The sequence below is a fragment of the Microtus ochrogaster genome, chromosome 8 (genome assembly GCF_000317375.1).
Source record: "Microtus ochrogaster isolate Prairie Vole_2 chromosome 8, MicOch1.0, whole genome shotgun sequence".
NCBI lineage: Eukaryota > Metazoa > Chordata > Mammalia > Rodentia > Cricetidae > Microtus > Microtus ochrogaster.
This window is the reverse complement of record NC_022015.1, coordinates 41,379,315-41,398,506: the sequence shown is the minus strand read 5'-3', so window position 1 is coordinate 41,398,506 and position 19,192 is coordinate 41,379,315. Positions and strand designations below refer to the sequence as shown.

Genomic DNA, 19,192 nt, shown 5'->3' with positions numbered 1-19,192 from the left:
AGGTAGGAAAAATCTGTTTGACTTTTCCCTCTTGGTTCCAGAGAGGGCTCAGGCCTCCCTGACCTGACCATCCAGGCAGCTTGGCCCAGTGAGTTCTCTACCTGATGTCCCCTCTACAGTGTTGAGACATCCCAGTGACCACTCCTGGAAACAGGACAAGGAGACATTTATCCTCCCACCCTACCCCCGACTCCACCAACAGAGCAACGAGGAGCTTGGGAGCACTTGGCATCCATGAGGACTAGCGAGAACTAGCAGGTCTCAGCACTCCCCAACGGTTAGGATCAGCTCTAGCCATGGCGTTTGAGGAGCTTCTGGTCAGGGCTGGGGGTGTGGGCCTCTTCCAGGTCCTGCAGATATGCACCTTGTTCCTCTCTGCTGTCTTCGTACCTTTTCACATGATTCTGGAGAATTTCTCGGCTGCTGTCCCAGACCACCGCTGCTGGACCCCTGTGCTGGACAACAGCTCTGAGGTGCCCGCCAACCTGACCCGCGAGGCCCTCCTGGCCATCTCCATCCCACCCGGCCCCAACCTGCAGCCTCACCGGTGCCGCCGCTTCCGCCACCCACAGTGGCAGTTCCTGGACCCCAACGCTACAGCTGCCAATGGGAGTGAGGCTGCCACAGAGCCTTGTATGGATGGTTGGGTCTATGACCACAGCACCTTCACAGCCACAGTTGTGACCAGGGTAAGGATCCCCAGAGCTGGCCTGCACAACTTGCCTCCTCCCAAGCTTTGCACGACAAACAAAATGTTGAAATGCTATACAGAGCTGCGGAGGTGGCTAAGCTGGTAAAGTGCTTGCTGAAGACCTGAGTTCAAACCCCCAGAACCCATATAGAAATGTATGGGCATGGGCAGTGCTGAGGGGAAGAGACAGGAAGATGCCTGTGGCTTACTGGCTAGCTTGTCCAACCGAATCGGTGAACTCCTGTCTCAAACTATAAAGGGAAGAGTGTTGAGAAGAATACCTAGTGTCAACTTCAACAGCACACACATATGTACCCACACACACATGCATGCACACACCAACACAGAAAACCATTATCCACTTATCCAATATGGGAAGGCAGATTTGACCTCTCCACAGGTACAGAAATCATTGTGTGGACACACGGACTTGCTGTGGGAGAAAGAGATGGGCCCCTACTCAAGATAAAGGGGCAGTCACAGCTGGAGCCTGGGAGGGTCAGAGGGCAGAAAAAGGCAGTGATGAAAGAGGCTGTCTAAACCAACCTAACCTGAGCTGGAGTGGGATGTTCTTGCTGAACAGTCTTCGCAGAGATCTTTAACAAAATTGGAATGTACAAGAACACAGATGGATCTAGGAATAGTTTGTTCAAGTGGAGAGAGAGAGAGAGAGAGAGAGAGAGAGAGAGAGAGAGAGAGAGAGAGAGAGTGTGTGTGTGTGTGTGTGTGTGTGTGTGTGTGTGTGTAGGTGTCTAGACACTCCTGCAAAGTCCGAAAGTGTCAGATGTCTCCTGTCACTCTGCCTACTCCTTTGAGGCAGGGTCTCTCCCTAAACCTGGTCTCACATTTTCTCAGCTAGGCCAGAAGTGAGCAAACCCTGGAATCCTCCTGCCTCTGTTTCCCTCAGAGCTGGGTTTACAGGCATGAGGCAGGTGCCTGGCTTAGAACATGGTTGAGTATCTGAACTCTGGTCCTCATGACTACACATAAGGGGCTCTTATCTGAGCCATCTCTCCAGCCTCCAACTTGTTTTGTGAGATAGGATCTCCCTGTCTTGGAACAGCAGGCTCCCAGACTTGCCTGGCCAGAGTCCTCCTCTCTACCCCCACTCTGTGTCGGGGTTACAAGTGGGCACCACCATGCCCAGTTGTTTATGTGGGTTCTGGAGACTGAAGGCACATACATCTCTATGCTTCTGTGGCAAGCATATTCCTACAGAACTCTCCCTCCCGACCCCTTCCCTCAAGTGGAGAATTTTATCATCTGGCTTGTACTGCTGATGGCTTGTGGTGACTCAGGTTCGGATGCAGGTTCAGGACAGACAGGAGCTCGGGTTTGATCCATTTACACCATCCGCATTTAGAATAGCGAGGCTGGCTCAGCAGACTCTCTCCTGTCCTGTCACCTTTTGGTGACATGCACTGTTCCACAGGCTGGCCTTCTAGACATGTCCTCACAGAGTCCCTGTCCCTATGGAATAAATGAAGCTATCAGAGGCAAGGCAAGGTTGTGTCCAATAGCTCAACTTCCAGTGCTGGGAGCCTTGTGGGGAATGGGCCTCGAGGCTGTAGGCTGACCAGGCAGAAGACCCTCAATTCAGCCCTCCACCAGTCACCCCTTCCGCGTACCTCGGAAACTGTCAGGCTTCTCTCTCTTCCAGTGGGACCTGGTGTGCAGCTCCCAGAGCCTGAAACCCCTGGGCCAGTCCATCTTCATGGCTGGGATCCTGGCAGGAGCCTTTGTCTGGGGCTTTCTCTCCTACAGGTGAGTAGATCCTCTCCTCCTAGCTCCCACAGCACAGAGTAACTCCCTGGGAGCAGAAGACATGAAGGTGTTAGGTAAACTCCAATGTTCCAAGACAGAGGGGGTTCCCTCCCGGGTCACCCATGTGTTATCACTGAACCACAGAAGACTCAGACCTGGGTGCTGATGCCAAAGCTGTACTCTTGATTCACCCTGAGCAAGATACTTCCACTTCAATAACAAAGCCTTTCATGCTTCCAGAAGTTTCTAGAAGCTCTGAGCTTCTAGAAGCTTCTAGAACTCAAGAACCAGCTGCTCATGGCTCCCTTTGTCAGACCTTGAACAGGCATCACCTGCCCTGTGTAGGGACTCAGGAACATCCCCATGTATTCATCTTCACAGGCTGGGGCGGAAGCCAATGCTGAACTGGTGCTACCTGCAAGTGGCGGTGGCTGGTGCTGGCGCCATGTTGGCTCCCAGCTTCTTCACCTACTGTGGCCTTCGGTTCCTGAGTGCCTTTGCGCTGGCTGGCACCATACTGGCCCAGTCTACACTGAGTAGGTACCCTGGAGTTCTTTGCTCTTTCTCCTGCCCTGGAGCAGGAGGGGACTGAACCTCACTCTGGGCCTCTCTATCACCTTTCAGTGGCTGAGTGGACCACGACCCGCAGGAGGGCTGTTACCATGGCGATCTTGGGCTGCAGTTATAGCACAGGCCAGATGGCCTTGGCAGGCCTGGCCTATGCCGTGCGGGACTGGCAAAACCTCCAGCTGGCTGTGTCCATCCCCTTCTTGGCCACATTCCTGCTGTCCTGGTCAGTACATTCGGGTCTCTTTTCATGGGAGCCCTGTTGGGGGACTGAGTCTCTGTCTCACTATCTAACTGCCACATCCTGCTGGGAACCACAGGAAGGAGTCCCTGGGTGACTGCTTCGGCCAGAAGTCTATGTTTCCTGCCAAGTGGGGACCACACAGCATTGACTTGAGAGGGGACATACCAACACTTAAAACCAGGAGATTCTTTTTTTATTGTTTTAATTGAGCTATATATTTTCTCTCCCCCTCCATTCCTCTCCCCTCTCCTTATACCCTCTCTCATGGTCCCCATTCTCTCAATTAACTCAGGAGATCTTGTCTTTTTCTAGTTCCCATGTACATTCGATCTATGTATGTCTCTCTTAAGTTCCTCTTTGTTGTCTGAGTTCTCTGGGATTGTGATTTGTAGACTGGTTTTTGTTTTGTTTGTTTTGCTTTATGTCTAAAAGCCACTTATGAATGAGTACATATGATATTTGTTTTTCTGGGTCTGGGTTACCTCACTCAATATGATGTTTTCTAGATCCATCCATTTGCCTGCAAATTTCAAGATGTCATTATTTTTTTCTGCTGTGTAGTATTCCATTGTGTAAATATACCACATTTTCCTTATCCATTCTTTGGTCATTTAGGGGCATTTAGGTTGTTTCAGGTTCTGGATGTGACAAATAATGCTGCTATGAACATAGATGAGCCCATGTCCTTGTGATATGATTGAGCATCCCTTGGGTATACACCCAAAAGTGGTATTGCTGGGTCTTGAGGAAGGTTGTTTCCTAATTTTCTGAGAAATCGCCACACTGAAATCCAAAGCGGCTGTACAGTTTGCACTCCCACCAGCAATGTAGAAATGTTCCCTCCCACATCCTCTCCAGTATAAGTTGTTATCAGTGTTTTTGATCTTAGCCATTCTTACAGGTATAAGATGGAATCTCAGAGTTAAAACCAGGAGATTCTTAAAAACAGACTCAAGTAATGCTGCCATCTTTTCTTGGAAAAAGAGAAGATCCTGGGTCCCACCAGGCAGGGATGGGGCAGCAGCCTCTGTCCTCTGGGCTGGGGCTGATCCCATCCTCCTTACATGCCAGCACTGTCCCCAACGCCAGCCCAACCCTCACAGGGCACTTGGCATGCAAGTCTTCAAGGGCCAGTGTTGGAGACGAGCCTGTCAGTGTCACTGTTACTTTTAGAGTCCTGCAAACATCTGGAATTCCTTGTTTGGGTGGCGGCCATGGGGACAGACAGGAAAACCAATAATGAATGTCACCATAGTTCTCTGGTGCCCGCATGCTGGAACCAGTCAGCCCAGGCTCCAGTCAGACCACTGTACGGTTTAGCCCATGCCTCAGGCCAGATGTGGTTCCAGGCCTGGAAGACACACCAGGAACCAAACCAGACAAAGCCATCCACAGCACAGTGCTTCCAATCAGCGACTAGCGCTGAGAGACAAAGAGGAAGGCTGTGGCCTGATGATGACCAGTTACAGGAGCCTGGTCCGCACCAGGTGTGGTCTGCGACACTAGAGGCGTGATCACACATTTACAGATAAGACGCTGATTGCCTCTGTGCTAAATCAGAAAGGCTGGCGAAAAACCAGAGGCAAGGTCTGAACTTTGGCAGGCTGGCTCATTCTGCTTTACTTTTTTATTTGGGATAAGAGTGAGGGGCCACTGTACCATTGAGTTACATTTTGGGCTTCTTTTTACTTTTTATTTTGAACAAAATTGCCCAGCTGGCCTCAAACTCACTACATGGTCCAGATAGCCTTTCAAACCTACTGCTTCAGCCTTCTGAGCACCAGGACACACATCTGTGCCACTGGCTTTGGTCAGCTGACTCTTAGCCACTGTGCTACACTGCCTCAAACCGGCCAAACCCAGTGTCTTTGACCAGAGAAATGTTCCCCCAGACAGCAGCCCTTAAGGTTGGGGACGTGCTTACTGGCTTTAGAGACTCACTTAGATTTGCCTCAAGGGTATTAACAGAATTAAAAAAACAAACAAGCAAACAAACAAAAGTCCAAAGAGGACAGAATAAAACAGCACCAAGTGGCTGTGTGTATGTGTATGCATATGTAAGTCAAGCTTCCTTTTAGAATTCTTTATTTACTTACTTGGGGAGGGGACGCCTGTGTGCCACTGTGTATGTGGTCTGGGAACAACTTGCCAACATCAGTTCTCTCCTCTCATCATGTGGGTCCCAGAAACTCAGCAGTAGCCAGGCTTGGCAGCAAGTACCTTTATCCAGCATCCCACCAGCCCAGGTGGCCTTTCCACCACAGAGATGACCTCAGAATTGCTGGAGAAGCAGCTTCTGTGTCCGCGTAGCCTGTCCATAGACTGGACATCAAGAAAGGCCAGGTGGGGATGGCCTAGACTAGAAGAGGGAGGAGTCTGGGGGTTGGGGCTCAGCTGAATTCCAAACTGTCCAGTCCAGCTTTACAGGACAGCTATGAAGTACCTTCCTGCTCTCCCGCTACATCACGCTGAGGGCGCCGCTGCCCACCATCCCTCCCACCCAACTCAGGAGTGCCCATGGTGCTCCAGGACAGCAAAGTCCTAGCCAAATATCTGCTTCTTTGATAGGTGGCTGCCAGAATCCGCCCGATGGCTGATTACTACAGGCCAGCCAGAGAAAGCACTTCAGGAGCTCCAGAAGGTAGCCCGGATAAATGGCCACAAGGAAGCCAAGGAGACACTGACCATAAAGGTGAGAGGTTGTTTACTCATCACTCAGGAAAATATGTCCACTAGGGTGTCACCCCCAGCTGCCATTGTCCACTGCACCACCATCTCCATCAAGTTTACCAAGAACGTCGCACAACCCCCTCAGCCCACACCACTCCATGAATACTGCCGCTGTCGTTGATGAAAACAAAATCCCTGTCAACACCTTCAGCAGCAGCATTAGAACCACCACAGCCCATCTCTACAGCCACCTCCTCTACCACAGTGGAGCTCCTCTTCATCACAACCCACACTATCCCTAATATTACCATCGGCATTGCTACAAAACATTATCACCATACCAGCTACATTTCCGCTGTCTTTATCACCACTGCCACCATCATCATCCCCATCATCATCCCCATCAGCACCATCATCTCTGCCATCCCCACCATACTCACTATCACAGTCATCCCCACCCTCCTCACAATCCCCATCATCATCCCCACCAACATCATTGTGCTCACCATTGCAATCATCCCCACCCTCCCCATCACCATAATCTCTACCATTCCCACTGTGTCCATCAGCCCCTCCATCATCACCATTCTCAACATCACTACCATCATTGCTATTTCCACCATAATTGCCATGCCCACCAAGCCCTCTGTCCCCACGACTGTTACCTTCAGCACCATCACCAACCATATCTCCACCATCACTACCAATAACAACAATACCACTATTATTATCTGTCTCACCGGTGACCTAAACCTGTGTCTCACACACCTGCCTCATGGAACTTCGTGATGTAGCCAGGGAAATAAGGTTGTTATTTGAAGCTAGCTATTTTTAGAAAGTATATGGAGGCTATTCTGCAGAGGATAGAGGACACGGAGCTCTGTGGGGATACCAGAAGAAGCCACCAGAGCAGGCCATACAGTTAATGCCAGGCTAGGAGGGCTCAAGGTGCAAGAGGATTGAATGAGCCCTCTGAGAACAGTGAGGGGCCAGTTTGGCCAGGGTAGGCATGCCATGGTGCCAGTCATCAGGGCTGTAGAGCATGACAAGCCACACGCGACTACTCCTCCACCCCGGTCAGTAAGCCAGGCCTGCAGAAGAAGCCACCGAGGCCAGAGGGCACCTCTGCTGCCCTTCCCACACCCAAGTCCAGAGGCCTAAGCTAGGCTAAGTCCTTGCTCTTGCCCACTTGAGTACCACTCCCTGGCACAGCACAGGCCCATCGCTCTAACACCCACTCCTGCTTTCTCCCCTCTCTGAGGTGCTGAAATCCTGCATGGCCAGGGAGGTAACCGAGACTCGGGGATCTGTGCTGGACCTGTTCCGTGTGCCTATGCTTGCCCAAAGAACCTGTGTCATGGTGCTGGTGAAGTATGACATGCTGGGTACCTCTCTCTGAGGCATGGCTGGGGCATGAGGGTGGCATCCAGAAAACCGAGCATCTTAGCAGGCTGGATTGAGACAGGAGAGAAGCTGGTCTGGGCATGGGTGTAGTGGAAGCCAGCTGAGAGGCACAGCTGGAACGGCAGTCCCTGCAGGAGACCAGGGCCAGGCTCCCCTGGAGATGGACCATAAGGGAAGAGGATGATGTTTTCCAGTCTTAGCAGCTCATGGTTACAGTCAGACCCCAGAGGGCGACAAGTGCTGTGTCCCCTTACAGCTCCCACTTCACAGATGGGACAAGGAGGTCCCAGATGGCTGCGTAGTTGCTGGTGGGAACCTGCACTTGAACCCTAGCCAAGCAGCTTCCTGTTCCCACTATCACCCACCACGCCTTGCACAGAGGCCCTGCCTTGAGCAGCACTAGGGATCAGCAAATGTCCCCTGTAAGCAAATTTAGTTGGCACGACATCCAAAGAGCACCTGAAAAAGGAAGGTCAGGCTTGATTGGAATTTGGTCTCTAATAAAACTAAAGTTGAGGCTGGGAGTGTGTCTCAGCGCGTGCAGTGCCTGTCCGTCTAGCAGGAAGCCCTAGGGTTGATTCCCAGCGCCACACAAACCCTAATGAGGAAAATGTTTGTTTTACACTATAGTTTGCCACATACAGGTGATAACTATAGATAATAAATCTCAGGACAAAAATGCAATAAAATGCTTTTTTGGTAATCTTTCATTTTTAGGTTTTTTTTTGTTTTGTTTTGTCACACCCACACACACACCCATACTTCTTGATAAATTAGAAGGAAACCAACATGCAGACCTCATCCCCCTCCCCCACTCTAAAAAAAAAACCCTTCAAGTCTTCCAGGCTCTCCTGAGCCACTGAGCATCTTTTGTTATTCAAATCAGAGGCTTTGAAATGCTAACCCCATCATTACCCACAACTCCCTGCGGTTCCTGTGGAAAGCTCTAGATCAGTCAGCGTCCACACAAGCCTGGAAAAACTGGACCTTCAGTCACACCAAGCTTTGCCTCTGCCTCCTCGCCCCCCCCCCCCCAGGCTGTCAGCATCTACTGGGCAAAGCCACTGGGGCTTTAATGGGGTTTATATGGGGAGGAACAGTTTCACCTTGTAGCCACTGCTAAACTCAAGTCCTTTGGGAGGTCCTCTCCCCGTAGATCCGCCCTGGGATCTCTCCCCAGCTGAGGGGCATGCTCCCTGAAACACGGCCATAAAACTTTCTGAGGTCCCTCTGCTGGGACCTTCATTGCTGTCACCTTCCAGTGAGAGAGGATGCTGCAGGTTGGGGTCACTCCTTGGTAGCATGCTCCTGACTCTGGCTCTGCCCGCAGCTTCTCCCTAATGTTGTCCTACTATGGCCTGGTCCTGGACCTGCAAAGCCTGGGCAGGAACATCTTCCTCTTGCAGACCCTCTTTGGCGCTGTGGACTTCCTGGGCCGTGCCACAACCGTCCTATTGCTCAGATTCCTGGGCCGCCGCGTGACGCTGGTGGGCTCCCTGGCCCTGGCGGGGTCCTGCATCTTAGGCAATGTGCTGGTGCCACAAGGTGAGACAAGAGGCTGAGCAGGGAGGCGTGTCACCCAGCCACACCACTCCCTTCCATGACACCTCTTCTTTCCCTCCGCCTGAGCCACAGCCACAGCACCTCAGTTCTGCCTGGGCTGTGACGGTCACAAAGCCCCTGGCCGTTGCTCTGAGGAGGAAACTGGGGTTCAGAGAAACAGTAGCCTAAATTACTCAGTGACACAGTCAGGGCTTGGACCTGAGCGGACAGGAAGGGCACGTGTGTGTGTGTGTGCATGTGTGTTTTCAGACATGCTTTTGTGAGTGTATTTCTTCTTGTCACTTGTTCTGGCTTCAGTTGTTTTGAGACAGGATTTCAAGTAGATGAGGCTGGCCTCAGACTCTCAAGTGTTAGCAATTCCGGCATCACCCACCCAGCCCCGGGGTCTTATGGCAGCACATGCATTGTCAGTATCCAGGCAAATACCTAGCTAGTCCTAGGGTCCTATGGCCCAATCGTACGTCAAGATGTGATCCATGTGCATGCGCTGCGTGGTTGCTTAAATCTACACGCCCGCACTAAGGCTCCTTTAAAAGTGAACTCCGCCCCTTCCTCGTGCTCTCTACACTACTTATCTTTCTGAGGGACGTCTCCACGACCCCCCTCTTTCAGCCCTTATCTATAAACTTATCTTTCTGAGGGACGTCTCCACGACCCCCCTCTTTCAGCCCTTATCTATAAACTTATCTTTCTGAGGGACGTCTCCACGACCCCCCTCTTTCAGCCCTTATCTATAAACTTATCTTTCTGAGGGACGTCTCCACGACCCCCCTCTTTCAGCCCTTATCTATAAACTTCCATGTGGGTTTGTTGTACATTGTGGTTTGTTCTCCTGCCACTAAACGACAACACCAGGCAGCCTTAGATGGCCTGAACTCCTGGTCCTCCTGTCCTACCTCCCTGCTGCTGCGAGCACAGGCGGTGACAGGCACTGTATCTAACTGAGCCCGCTCCACGGCCTCTAGAAGACTTTTTCCAGACAGGCAGCGGTGACTGTAATGGTCTGTCCTGTCTCAGAGGCAGGTGCGCTGAGACAGAGAAGCCCTGCCTCAAAGACAGCCACAAGACTTTTTCTTTTTTCCCCCTGGGACTGAGGATGGCCAGGAAAGTGGCTGGGCCACTGAGGCATACCTCTGGCCCCTGTAAGACTGGGTAGACAGTACAGGAAGACAAAGCCCAAGCCAGACTCACAGGAGAGTATCCCGGCCTTGGCTTCCAGCTAGGGCTGATAAGAAGGTTGTAGGCACCCGGGCACCCCAAGGCCCTGCGCAGGCAATACTGTATATTTTTCCCAGGCTTGCCCAACCCCAGCACACTTGTCTTCCTGCCCTGGCCCATGGCCAGGTCCCTCATCCCGCACTGTGTCCTCACCTGGTGCTCGGTAGCCCTGCACTGCGTTGCCTCTTCCGAGGACTACCTGCCTCGACCTCACAGTCCCCTTGCACCTGCAGACCTGCAGACTCTGCGTGTGGCCCTGGCTGTCCTGGGGAAAGGGTGTTTCGGGATCTCCTTGACTTCTCTTGCTGTGTACATGACAGAGCTCTTCCCAACACCACTGAGGTAGGTGCTGCTTGGGGCCTCAGGTGTGGGTGTGGTCAGAGAGCCAGGGAAGGACCCCCCTCCCCAAGAGGTTCAGTAAGGAGAGCTGGCAGGACCCCTTAAAGCCTCAAGGATACACAGGCTGGAGGTTTGGTTTGGTGTTTCAAGACCAACTCTCACTATGTAGGCCAAGCTTGCCTCAGATTCACAGAAATTCTCCTGTCTCAGCTTTCTGACCACTGGGATTACAGGCACGCAACACTAATGCATTTTGACAATGTCTGTTGGCTCTCCTCCTATAACATGGAGACTCTGAGCCGGGAGCCGAGTGGCCTAGCAGATGCTGAGGCTGCCCCCACGTGCCCAGAGATACAGAGGATGCTGAGAGCCCTAGAGAGTTCTTGAAGACCCATGGGGGAAACCAAGGTGGGTTTCATGGAGGAGGTGTTGTTTCTGGAGGTGATACAGTGACTCCTGTACCCAGCTGTCCCACTCCTGGATGCTGGGCCCAGCCATACCACCCTCCAGCCCAGTGTCAGCTGTAGCTGTATCTGAGTCTTCTCTCCTCCACAGGATGACAGCATCTGGCTTCCTGCAGTCTGTGGGCCGCCTAGGGGCTATGGCAGGCCCCTTGATTAAGATGACCGGCCAGGTTCTGCCCCTGATAGCACCACTCACCTATGGAACTTTGCCCATCGCCTCTAGCCTGGTCCTCCTGCTCTCCCTCCCAGAGACCAAGGGAATTCCACTCCCAGACACTATCCGGGACTTGGAGGTCAGGTGAGTGTCACCTGGGCTAGGTCAGGTTTTCCTTGGGCTGGAGAGAAAGTCAGCTGGAAGCTGTTTCCAGGACTTGTGCTCCTGAAACCCCTGAAGTTCTGTGACTGCCTTGTGACGGTGGTGACCAGAGAAACAAGGTTACAGGCCCAAGGTCCCCAGGGAGGTGGTGACTGTAGCTGAGGCAGGAAATGGTGTGGATGGGGCACAGACTGAAACCCCGCCTGTGTGGAGAAGATGCATAAGCTCTCTTGCCAAAACTGGCACAGGAAGACATCGACAGTCTCCGATGTCCTAGCTCCACGTTCCCTTGAATTCCTGGCTCAAAGGGGGAAGAGCTTTCTTAGGTAGAACTCCAGGCAGTCGTCCTGACATCTGACTCGATGCTATGGAGCAGGGAAGGGGGTGAGAATTCCCAACTGCTTCATAACCAGCATCTCCTTCACTTCTGCTTCCTCAGATGTAGAAAGGGGGGCAAGAGGGAGAACAGAACAAGGCCTGGGGAGACAACTCAATGGGTGAGCTACTCACCTTGTAAGCCTGGAGACCCCCAGAACCTGTGGGAGGAAAAAAAAGAGGTGTGGTGAGATACCCTTCTAGTCCCAGCACCAGGAGGTGGAGACTCCCTGGCCAGCAGGACAGTGAGAGGTCCTGAGTGCATCGACACGGCGACACACGCCTTTAGTCCAGGGATTAAAGAGGCAAATGGATCTCTGAGTTCCAGGCCAGAACGAACACTGGTGTCACTCATAGAATCATCTTCAGGAGTGAATGATTAGAGCTGCAGTGCGTGGCTCTCACATGACTGTCCCTGTGGCTCCTGTACTCTCGGTGATCAGTCCCACCCCACCCTACCAGCCCTGCTCTGCTGCTGTCACCACCGCTGTCGCACTTGGCTACTTTGTATGCCCTTCTGCTTTTTCATTCAGTGCTGGGCTAGCAGCTAGGCCCTCACACGTGCTAGTCCAGCATCCCATCTCTAAACTACATCTGTAGTCCACTTTTTATCTTTTTATTTTTCCAGACAGGGTTTCTCTGTGTAGCCCTGAATATCCTGGAATTCATTCTATAGACCAGGTTGGCCTTGAACTTACAGAGATCCGCCTGCCTCTGCTTCCCAAGTGTTGGGATTAAAGGTGTGTGCCACCACTGCCTGGCATTGATTTTTGTTTTAGGTCCTTTTTTTTTTTTGGCATGTATTCTCTTTGGCATTCTACCAAAGCAATATCAGCACTGCTGTCTGATTTCACTGTTAAAGGAACCATATCTATCTAAGGACTCCCAGCAGAAAGGCAGGCAAGCTGATTCAATTGACTGGTTTTTTTTAAAATTATGTATTATTTTTATTCTATGTGTATGAGCATTCTGCTTACACGTATGTATGTGCAATATGTATATACCTGCTGTTCGAGGAGACCAGAAAGAGATGTCAGACTCCCTGACACTGAGTTTGGGGTGGTTATGATCACCATGTGGGTGCTGGGAACCAAGCCTGGGGCCTCTACAAGAGCAGTAGCCCACGTTCTCAACGCTGAGCTGTCTCTCTGAGCCACTGGTTTTGCTTTCTTCAGTCAGAGTCTCACTGTGTAACCTGGCTATGAAACCTGAACTCACGATTCCCGTCAAGCTGGCCTTGATCTTCAGGCAGTCCTCCTGCCTCAGCCTCCTAGCTGCTGGGGTCATAGACTTTCATCACACGCTTGATTTAACTTACTGTTTCCCTTAAGTTCCTCCCGTGTGCGCCTGCCGGGTTTCAGATGCAGTTCTAGGCGTGTGCCTTACAGGGGCTAATCAAACCCATCTGTCAAAGTGCTCCTACACCCCCCCCACCTGCTGTGTCCCGCGTGTCAGTGTTTGCTCTTTGGATTATTCCAGGTCACCCACAGCCAAAGGTAGCCAGCAAGAGGTGGTCATTATGAAAAGCACCTGGTTCTAGAAATGTCACCATTGGAGCCACTGGCTGGCTGAAGCCTCCCGGGAAGGAGTGGACTCTTCAGTCTTAAGCACATGGATGACCAGGAGGACTCACCCTGGCAGGGTGGGCAACATGGCTGCCTCCTGTAGCTAGAGGCCCTCACTCCAGTTCTCCCCTTCTAAACGTAGTCTCCATCCTGCACAACCTTGGATGTCTCTCCACACCTTCACTCAGCACCCTCGCTCAAGATTAGGGCTGCAGACTCCCCATCATGTCCTCAGCTGTGAAACGGGGGAAGCCACTTCCCTCCCAGGGCTTGGTCTGGGGCCAGCTGATCTTAGTTCAGTCACCAGGATGCTGCCGGCTGCCTTGTGTGGGCATGTAGGTTGTATACTATCTCGAGGCACTCCACAGAGGAAGCCTGTGGGAGCTGGGGTCCAGCCCAGGTTGTCCTGGCCCAGCTACCTGCCCTACAGGTGCGGTGACTATTACAAGAAAGGGGCCCACTTTAGTCACTTCCTGTTGCTCACTGGTGAGGGAGAGATCTCTGCCCCTGGTTTACACGTGTCCCAAACACCGGACAGACAAGACCAATGGCCGTTTAATTCATCATGGTCACATTCCAGAGAGGCCACCACCCAGTGTGAGCTCTGAAGTACCAAGTGACTCCTGGCTTCTGTGGAAGAGGAGACTAGCTTGCTTGTTGATGGGCAGGCAACCAAAGTCCACTGGGTTAAAGACACCATTTTGGTGTCCAAGGACTGTGTCACCAATGGGGCCATGTTGATCTGGGGGACATGATGACATTCAGCCAAGGATCATGCTTGGGTCTGTTGCACAATTAATAAAAGCTATGAGACTGATACTGGGGTTCAACCTGAAGACCCGAAAAGCAAAGCAGCTGGTCACTGGCTCTTACCTTGACCTCAGTCTGAAAATGGTGATTGTACCTCCAGGAATCTCAGAATGAGACTGTGTCTGAGATCCGTCTCCTCCTGTTTTATAATCCTCTCTAGGGCTGGGATTAAAGGCATGCACCGCCCAGTTTCTAGGGCAACTAGTGTGATCACTGGGATTAAAGGTGTGTGTTACCATTGCCTGGTCTGTAAGGCTAACCAGTGGGACTGTTACTCTCAGATCTTCAGGCAGGCTGTATTTATTAAAATACAAATGAAACGCCACTACATGGGTCCATGCATCTGGACAGCCACTTGAGACTATGTTCGTGTCTGAGGGTTTCCATACTGATTGGGGTGGCCTATGTTGCCACCAAGCAGGGCCATGGTGACATTTAGGCACGGGCTGCTGCTGAGGGCCCCATCTGGGTCTGTGTTCCTGCTGCTGCTGGGGTCTGTGACAATGTCCATGGCCTGTGTTACCTTAGGAACCATGACCTGGGCTAGCTCGCCCTGCCCCTCACTGTACACTGCAACAGAGGAGCTGACCCTGCCCCCCACCCAGGATAGATGGCCCGATAGAGAGCTGGCTCTGCCCCTTGCCTGAGGAGGGTGGTCCCAGTGGCCCTGACTGACCAGCCCCATATCCTGAGGCTTGGGTTGCCCACCCTACCATCTACCCCATCTATGACCTGCTGGAGTCACAAAGGGACTGGTCCTGCAGAACCAGAGCCACAGGATCTCCACGACTCAGGGCAAAGGCAGGATGTCCGGGAGGAGCTTCAGGGAGAGCCCAGTGCTGATGGGTGGTGTGTCAGAGGCCAGAGGCTTTGAATTGAAATCAACATTTTGTGGGCAGGGCTGATCGACATGACACCCCTCAGCTCCTGATGCCACTAGGATGAATGAAGAGGTGCTGGAAATGCAGAAGAGCAAGGTAGATTGTTGGTTTTTAATTAATTGGGGGAGATTCTTTTAGGTGTCTGCTGCAGAGGTGAGGGGTAGATATGGAGGGACTGAGAGGTGAGATTGGGTGCATGATATGAAATTTCCAAAGAATTAGCAAGCAGCTATGTTTTAAAAGATATTGTCCCAGATGGCTATTATTTTTAAATAAATTTTTCTTAAGTTTTTTTTTTTTTTGCAATTAAAACAAAAAAGACAGTCAGGTGGGTAGTGGTGGCACACACCTTTAATCCCAGCACTCGGGAGGCAGAGGCAGGTGGATCTCTGTGAGTTTGAGGCCAGCCTGGTCTACAAGAGCTAGTTCCATGACAGCTAGGACTGTTACACAGAGAAACCCTGTCTCGAGAAACAAACAACAACAAAGACACCAAGAGCTACACTTGGTCCCTCAGTATGCAAGGGACCCCTCTCATACACTCGTCTGTTTTATTTCCTCAAAGCTTCCAAATCCATCTGTTCCCCCTTGGTTCTAGATACTGCTCAGAATATACACTGGCCTCTGGCATCCACATTGTCCACCCCCCCACACACACCACTTATGAAACACAGTTCAAGTGAGCATGACAGCACACATTTGTAATTCCAGCCTCTAGGGTACTGGGTCGGGAGGATTACTACAAGACAAAGTCCAGTCTGAGATACATAGCTTCAGGCTGGCCTGGGCTAGACTGAGAGCTGGGCATGGAAGTGGGGGAAGGGTAGAAGAAGAGACAGAATTCAAACCCAATTCTCTTTGCTTAAAATCTTCCCATGCTTCACGAAAATATACTCTGAGCTGGCAAGATGACTCAGCAGGTAAAGGACCCTCAGGTGGGGAGAAGGAAAGAACTAACTCCAACAAGTTGTTGGAGTCACACACACACACACACACACACACACACACACACACACACACAAATAAATTTTAGAATGATCATACATCCTCTGCCGCACAACCACAAGAGCCCCACTTGTTTATACCCCTATCAGTTCCCAGCCTTATTTATCATATCTTAAAGAATTCAAGTCTTCTAAGGAATGTTTAGGAGCCATCCTGGAGTTAAATTAAATTAGAAACAAGTAGAATTCAGTGTTGGAAGAGAAGTTTGGTGTTGGAGGAAAAACCACATTTTGGTTCCCGGACACTCAGCTAGCTTAGATCAGAGATAATCACACAGAAACTGTATTAATTAAATTACTGCTTGGCTCATTAGCTCTAGCTAACAAGGCTAACTTTTACCTATTAATTTAACTCATTTCTATTAATCTGTGTATTGCCATGTAGCTGTGGCTTACCAGCTAAAGTTCCCAGCTTCTGCATCAGGCGGTGGATCCATGGCTTCTCTCTGACTCTGCCCTTCTTCCTCCCAGCATTCAGCTTAGTCTTTTCCGCCTACCTAAGTTCTGCCCTAGCAACAGGCCCAAAGCAGCTTTTTTATTCATTAACCAATAAAAGCAACACATAGACAGAAGGACCTCCCACACCATTTCCCCTTTTCTGTTTAAATAAAAAAAGGAAGGTTTTAACTTTAACATAGTAAAATTCCATATATAACAAAACAGGTATCAAGCAAGAATTACAGTTATAATATTTATACCTACTTTATCTTTTATCATAACTAAGGAAAACTATAACTATAAATTCTTCAACTCCATCAAAGACTCCAGAAGGATATAATATTACCTAAGTAAACAGGAAGTGCATTGCAAGCAACTTCCAAACCTCTAGAATTGACAGAGACATCTCGCTACCTGGACAGTCACCCAAAGTTCTTCTGTACCATTGGGGCATCCATCTTCAGCTTACAAGCCCATATTATCCAGCATACTTTTCCATGAAGCAGGAAATTTCAAAGACAGTCCCACCTATATTGGCAGTTTGTCAGTCATCTTCTGTGTCCTGCAGAATGTCTGGAAGACTCTTTCATGAAGCAGGAACCCAGAAGGATCGTCTCACCTTTTGGCAAGTTCAGTAGTCATTTCTCTGTGGGTCCTGCATGTCCAGTTAAGCAGTCCATGCAAGAACAGTTTCTTGCCCAAATGGCTAAAAAACTTCATAAGGAGTCTCTTCGATGCCCATTTTCCTCTTAAAGTAGCTGGTGCTGCCAGGAGCAGATATGTCTCATTGTTATGAGAAGTCCTAAGTTATTAAAACATTTTAAGTGTCATATTCTGAAGGTTTCTGAAAGATTCAAAGAATACCTATCTAACTGAAATATATCTTTATACATCTAGAAAACCTAACTAACATGACTTATAAACTTGACTATTATAAATGACTTCCTCCTGCATTACATTTTTAAATGAGCTGCACAAACACAATACCTTAATCAAGAGTAGAAATACATATAAATATAACAAAATTGACCTTAAATTTATATCAATAAACCAAGATCCATACAAATGCAAATTATTCATATCCATACCATAACCCCTTTTAAATGTAACAAAACATTTATAAACAATATTTTGGAATATGGGCGTAGTTTCTCCAAACTTCTTCCTGCTGTTTATTAGGCATAGTAATTTTGCGGGGGTGATTACGGTGACCTTTGGGGATCTTGTTCCATCAAACCACACAAGTATGGAAACAATCCACAGGTTCTCATCCTCTGTGGAAACAAGAGAAGAACCTCTTTTCCAAAGCAACATATCCTTAGACCCAAATTTGGAAGTCATGATACCTTTATAACATACATGCTGGTTTATCTTAGCAGCCCATACAATGAAATGTCTCGCTGTACTTAGCTCCTCAGAGTCAAAAAATTCAAAGAAAGCACAATAATATACATAGTCCAGACTCTCTGTGTATAGTTCATCTTTACTTGGCTTATTTTTCTTTATTTCTTTTAATTTATGATTGTCTATACTCTGTCTCTTTAAAGACTTTTTAAAAATGATTTACTTCTTTTTCAACTCTCTATATTCCTTTTCTTCTCTCCCAAGCCTATGTACATATATACAACATTGTGATCCATTTAGAATTCTTTTATGCCTGAATCTGTCCTTATTGTGTTATCTGTAATTCTTCACACTGTCTTAAAGAGCTTTTAAAATGGTAAACAGCTTGGTTACAGCTGCTCTGGATGCTGGCTCCGCCCCTCTCCACTTTTAAAATGGTGGAGGTACCATTACTGCCAGCTCTGGGGTCACCAGGTAGGAGCCGCACTCAGCACTTTAATTCTGAGAATGAGCGTGCAGCACATAAACCCTTTTTATCTGAGTAATAGCTAAATCTGCCATGCAGAGTACTGCACACTCTGGAAATATCTCTGTGTGTGGTGGCGGGAATCTGCCATTCTCTCCTGCCTGTGCACACCTAGTAGATCCTGCTGCCTGCCTAGGTGGGGAGCACTGAGCCATGGGCATGGTCTCAGCTACTTTCCTCCTGACCCCAAGTGGGCACACAAACACCCAGGCCCACAAATGCCATTTAAATGCTCCATAGCCGGAGTTCACGCTGGCAGCTGTGTTTCAAAAAGGCGCAGCTTTTTTCCTGATAATGCAGGAATCAGGTAGACCTCTCTTAAAGGAGCCATGCCTCTGCTTGCTTCTGGCAAATAGAGCCCACTCAAAAAAATACTGCTACCAAACCATGTTTAACTCTGTTCTTTTGCATCTAGGATTCCTTTTTAAGCTTTCTCAGGTTTTTATGTGGATGTAGTTACCCACATTGGTGTGCTGCTTTGGGCCTGTTGATAAGGCAGAACTTAGATAGGTGGGGGAAAACTAAACTAAATGCTGGGAAAAAGAAGGGCAGAGTCAGAGAGAATCCATATAGCCATACTGGAGGCGGGGGCTGAAACTTTAGCCAGTAAGCCACAGCCACGTGGTGATACACAGATTAATGGAGATGGGTTAAATTAATATGTAAGAATTAGGCAATAAGGCTGGGCGGTGGTGGTGCACGCCTTTAATCCCAGCACTTGGGAGGCAAAGGCAGGTGGATCTCTGTGAGTTCGAGACCAGCCTGGTCTACAAGAGCTAGTTCCAGGACAGGCTCCAAAACCACAGAGAAACCTTGTCTCGAAAAAGCAAAAAACAAAAAACAAAAACAAAAACAAAAAAAAAAAAAGAATTAGGCAATAAGAAGCTAGACCTATGGGTCAAGCAGAGATTTAATTAATATAGCTTCTGTGTGATTATTTCAGGTCTAAGCTAGCCTGGTGGCCAGGAACCAACAAACGGCTCTTCCTTCAACAGTTCAGGTCCCACAT

The 19,192-nt window shown here is 49.7% G+C and overlaps 1 protein-coding gene across 1 annotated transcript; it reads left to right on the top strand.

Moving 5' to 3' along the window:
* The first annotated feature begins 296 nt into the window (after window positions 1-296).
* Slc22a11 (solute carrier family 22 member 11) lies at window positions 297-13,155 on the top strand. Its single transcript, XM_005351981.1, has 10 exons — window positions 297-689; window positions 2,352-2,455; window positions 2,837-2,991; window positions 3,080-3,248; window positions 5,835-5,958; window positions 7,198-7,307; window positions 8,671-8,885; window positions 10,355-10,463; window positions 11,016-11,222; window positions 13,095-13,155. The coding sequence occupies exons 1-10, from the start codon at window positions 297-299 to the stop codon at window positions 13,153-13,155; spliced, it is 1,647 nt and encodes a 548-aa protein (XP_005352038.1).
* Window positions 13,156-19,192: the final 6,037 nt, after the last annotated feature.